This window comes from Triticum dicoccoides, chromosome 6B (assembly GCF_002162155.2).
Source record: "Triticum dicoccoides isolate Atlit2015 ecotype Zavitan chromosome 6B, WEW_v2.0, whole genome shotgun sequence".
NCBI classification, from domain to species: domain Eukaryota; kingdom Viridiplantae; phylum Streptophyta; class Magnoliopsida; order Poales; family Poaceae; genus Triticum; species Triticum dicoccoides.
This window is the reverse complement of record NC_041391.1, coordinates 542,238,362-542,242,381: the sequence shown is the minus strand read 5'-3', so window position 1 is coordinate 542,242,381 and position 4,020 is coordinate 542,238,362. Positions and strand designations below refer to the sequence as shown.

The window sequence follows — 4,020 nt, the reverse complement described above, 5'->3', positions numbered from 1 at the left end:
CTCAAGCATAAAGTAAAACATAGGCCCTTCGCAGAGGGAAGTAGAGGTTGTCATGTGCTTTTAGGGTTGGATGCACAAAATCTTAATGCAAAAGAACGTCACTTTATATTGCCACTTGTATGTGGACCTTTATTATGCAGTCCGTCGCTTTTATTGCTTCTACAACAAGATCGTATAAAGCTTATTTTCTCTGCACTAATAAGTCATACATATTTAAAGAGCAATTTTTTATTGCTTGCAACATGACAACTTACTTGAAGGATCTTACTCAATCCATAGGTAGGTATGGTGGACTCTCATGGCAAAACTGGGTTTAAGGATATTTGGAAGCACAAGTAGTATCTCTACTTGGTGCAAGGAATTCGGTTAGCATGAGGGGGAAAGGCAAGCTCAACATGTTGGGAAGATCAATGACAATATACTTTAACTGAGATGTGAGAAAACATAAACCATTACGTTGTCTTCCTTGTCCAACATCAACTCTTTTAGCATGTCATACTTAATGAGTGCTCACAATCATAAAAGATGTCCAAGATAGTATATTTGTATGTGAAAACCTCTCTTTCCTTATTACTTCCTATTAATTGCAATGATGACCAAAACTATGTTTGTCAACTCTCAACAACTTTTATGCCTCATGCTTTTTATGTGTGAAGTCATTACTATCCATAAGATCAATATGAACTCTTTTAATCTTTTACTCTTTCTACTTCCTCAAGATCATAGCAAGATAGCAAAGCCCTTGACTCAACACTAATCTTTATTATAGATAGCTCACGGACTCGATTACATAAAGAGATCACAAAGCAAAACTCAAAACTACTTGATACTAAAACGTCAATCTACTAGATCAAGATACTACTAAAAGGATCGAACTAAGTAAAACGGTAAAGATAGGAGTGTGATGGTGATACGATACCGGGGCACCTCCCCCAAGCTTGGCAGTTGCCAAGGGGAGTGCCCATACCCATGTGATTATGTCTCCTTCATGGTTGGTGTTGTGATCTTCTTGGCGATGATGCCCCTCAGGATACGATTCTCCTCTTCGAGCTTATTGACTTGTTGTTTGAGGTCCATAACTTCTTTGCGGAGCTTGTCCATAACGGCTAAAGCTCCCTTTACCCAAAGGTGTTGCATAGCTTCTGGAGAACAAGTGACGCTCTTTTTCATGTTTTCATAAGAAAGAAATTTAAAGTTGGAAGGGATGACCGAATTTGGGATAGCCGAGCTATGTAGTTCCCCCATCATGAACCCTGCTTGGAGACGAGAGGTAACTTCTTGATCTTCCTCCATGGCATCGATCCTTTTCAAGTCGGCCTCCATCTCATCCTCCGTTGATGGTCCAAAGTGATAAGCATCACTATTTGCTCCTGGACCTGGTGTCGGGTGAGACACCCGACTCTCCCCGACTGACTCTTGAGAAGACATCTTGCTCTTAAACTGCAACAGGAACAGCTCGAAACGAAAACAGAGAATATTTGCGTGATACGGTGGTCAAGGCCTTCGGGAGATTATATAATGAATTTTTACCAACCAAAATACGTAACGTGCAAGAAAACGGAGTCCGGGAGGCACACGAGGTGGCCACAAGACAGGGGGGCGCGCCCAGGAAGGTGTGCGCACCCTCCACCCTCGTGGAGGCCTCGTGTCCTTCCCGGATTACTTCTTTCTTTCCAAAATTCTTAAATATTCCAAAACGGATAAAAATTGCCATTAGAATTGTTTTGGAGTTGGTTTACTTACCGTACCACATACCTATTCCTTTTCGGAGTCTGAAACATTCTGGAATGTGTCCCTTATGTATTCCTCCGGGGTTACGGTTTCAATAATATTAGTTTCAACATTGATAGGATTACCTGAGATATAATATTTAATTCTTTGACCGTTCACCACCCTCAGACTTGTGCCTTTGAAGTTGTTGTTTTCTATGGCACCGAAACGATAGACCTCCTCGATAACGTAAGGACGTTCCCGTTTAGAGAGAAGTTTTCCTGCAAAAAATCTTAAACAAGAGTTGAATAATAACACATAATCACCTACGTTAAATTCTCGCTTTTGTATCCTTTTGTCATGTCAGCGTTTGACTTTTTCTTTGAACTAGATGACCAGTTGCGCCAAATGGCGCAAAGACCCGTTTAAAACCATGTTCCTGTTGAAAATATTTGCATTTTTTTAATAATCGTATATTTGAGTATATTTGGTAAGAACTTATACCCCTTATATATAAAGGAAATTAAATGCAAATATCTTCTTAAGGTAATAATGCCACAATTTAGATCACCGGTAGGACAAGATAGGTGAGTCTACAATTAGGAACTCCGAGTAGCTGTAAACTTGCATTGAAAAAAAGTAAACACAAGTGACACAATAAAATGTCGATATCTTTATTCAAATATTGCTCGAAATTAGTGGAAATCTCAGGAACACAAATAGTAATAGGATTGGTTAGAGTAAGCTGTGCTGGAAATAGAAACAAAAAATGTCGGTATCTTTATTCAAAAATTGCTCAAAAGCACATGCCCAGGACATTGCATGCAGAAGTTCATCTGAATATTATCTTAAAAGGTTAGGATGTGAGAAAATAACACCTTGGGTAGGCATTTGTAATTCAAAAAGAGCAAACAACTCGATAGTAGAATTTGAAACTGCTAATCCTCCCGAAGTCTTTGCATAATAGGAGTATAGTACTGCACATGCTATGCTGCAGAAGATTTAAAAATGGTAGATAACAATAAATAAGCAAGTACAAAAACAATCTCTTGACAGAAAGCATAGAGGTCGTGTCAAAATAATTAATAAAAATGATCTCCACTGATTAAGAAATAAATAAAGCAACTGCACACAGATCAAACCATCATTTGTGCTTGTCATCTTCTTGGGCAGCGGCAGCAGCTGCGCGCCGCTCAGCGTCTTGGGCAGTTGGTGCAGCGGCGCATCGCTCGGCGTCTTGCCATTCTTCAAGATCACCAACAACTTCCTCTCCACCTCCCTCGCCATATCTCTCTGATCATGCATTCCAAATTGAGCAGGAAGTACAGACTTCAGAGGAATTGAGAGAATAAGCAGCACACTCTGCGAACAACATTACGAAATTATTAGCTGTATATAGTAAAGGATGTATAGCTAGAATCTAGATAAGAGATTCCTGCATACCTGCAGGAAAGAGGATAGGGGCGATAACCAGAACTTGCATATGACTACTTCTAGGCCAGTAGCCTTGAGACGATGAACATCAGAGGAAAGACAAAAGCGAGCACTGCAGCACATGAGCAAAATATGGAATAAAGCAACATGAGAAGAAAAAACCAGAGGAACAAATGAACAAGTAAAATGAGACTACCAGGAACAAATGATTCTAATTCTCTAAGGAAAAAGTGTATGCACAGAGAAATTATAGCTGTACAACTAACCATAAGCATGAGCTCCCAAATGGCAAAACCATTGGTCCCTTCTGATGCAAGAGAATGCCAAGAGTGTTAATGATAAAATGATTTTGCTTGAACAGTTTCATTTTGCTAATTACCAAAGCATCCTAAGTGGGCTCCAAATGGCAAAATCATCAATTACCAAGGCATTCCAAGTGCATATATGCTTGAATCTTTCTACCAACAAACATCATGTGGAACATTTCAAGCATTAAGGTTGAACAATTAAGATTCAGAGATACAGTTTGGGGTGTCCACTGTTATCCTCATTTTTTGGTAATTAATAAACTGGAAGATACATATCATGGATAATTTATTGGCAAATATTAGTAGGTGCTGCTGCAACTGTTAAAATAAGTTTCCTTGGTTATTAGTTTCCATCTAATTGGAAAATACATGACAGAAATATGAAGAGTTGGTCATCCAGTATGTCTAAATGGAAGATACATGGCAAAAAAAGATTGAATGGAACATCGAGCCATTGAAATGCATTTGAGATCAAAATATATCATGCACAAAAAATGGAATTAGCTTGGCTGTCGTTATTCTATTTTAAAGTAAAAAAACAAAAGAAAAACACGGAAAGATTAAAGAC

At 38.8% G+C, this 4,020-nt stretch overlaps 1 protein-coding gene across 1 annotated transcript; it reads right to left on the bottom strand.

Moving 5' to 3' along the window:
- Positions 1-2,586: 2,586 nt before the first annotated feature.
- LOC119321831 lies at positions 2,587-3,313 on the bottom strand. The gene is made up of 2 exons (XM_037595357.1): positions 3,154-3,313; positions 2,587-3,072 (listed from the first exon to the last, which is right to left on the bottom strand). The coding sequence occupies exons 1-2, from the start codon at positions 3,265-3,267 to the stop codon at positions 2,713-2,715; spliced, it is 474 nt and encodes a 157-aa protein (XP_037451254.1). The 5' UTR covers positions 3,268-3,313; the 3' UTR covers positions 2,587-2,712.
- Between the last annotated feature and the right edge of the window lie 707 nt (positions 3,314-4,020).

Coding starts and splice junctions, on each gene's coding strand:
- LOC119321831 (XM_037595357.1), bottom strand. CDS start 3,267: ATGTGCTGCAGTGCTCGCTTTTGTCTTTCCTCTGATGTTCATCGTCTC. Junction 3,073..3,153: donor CCCTATCCTCTTTCCTGCAG/GTATGCAGGAAT, acceptor TGTTGTTCGCAG/AGTGTGCTGCTTATTCTCTC.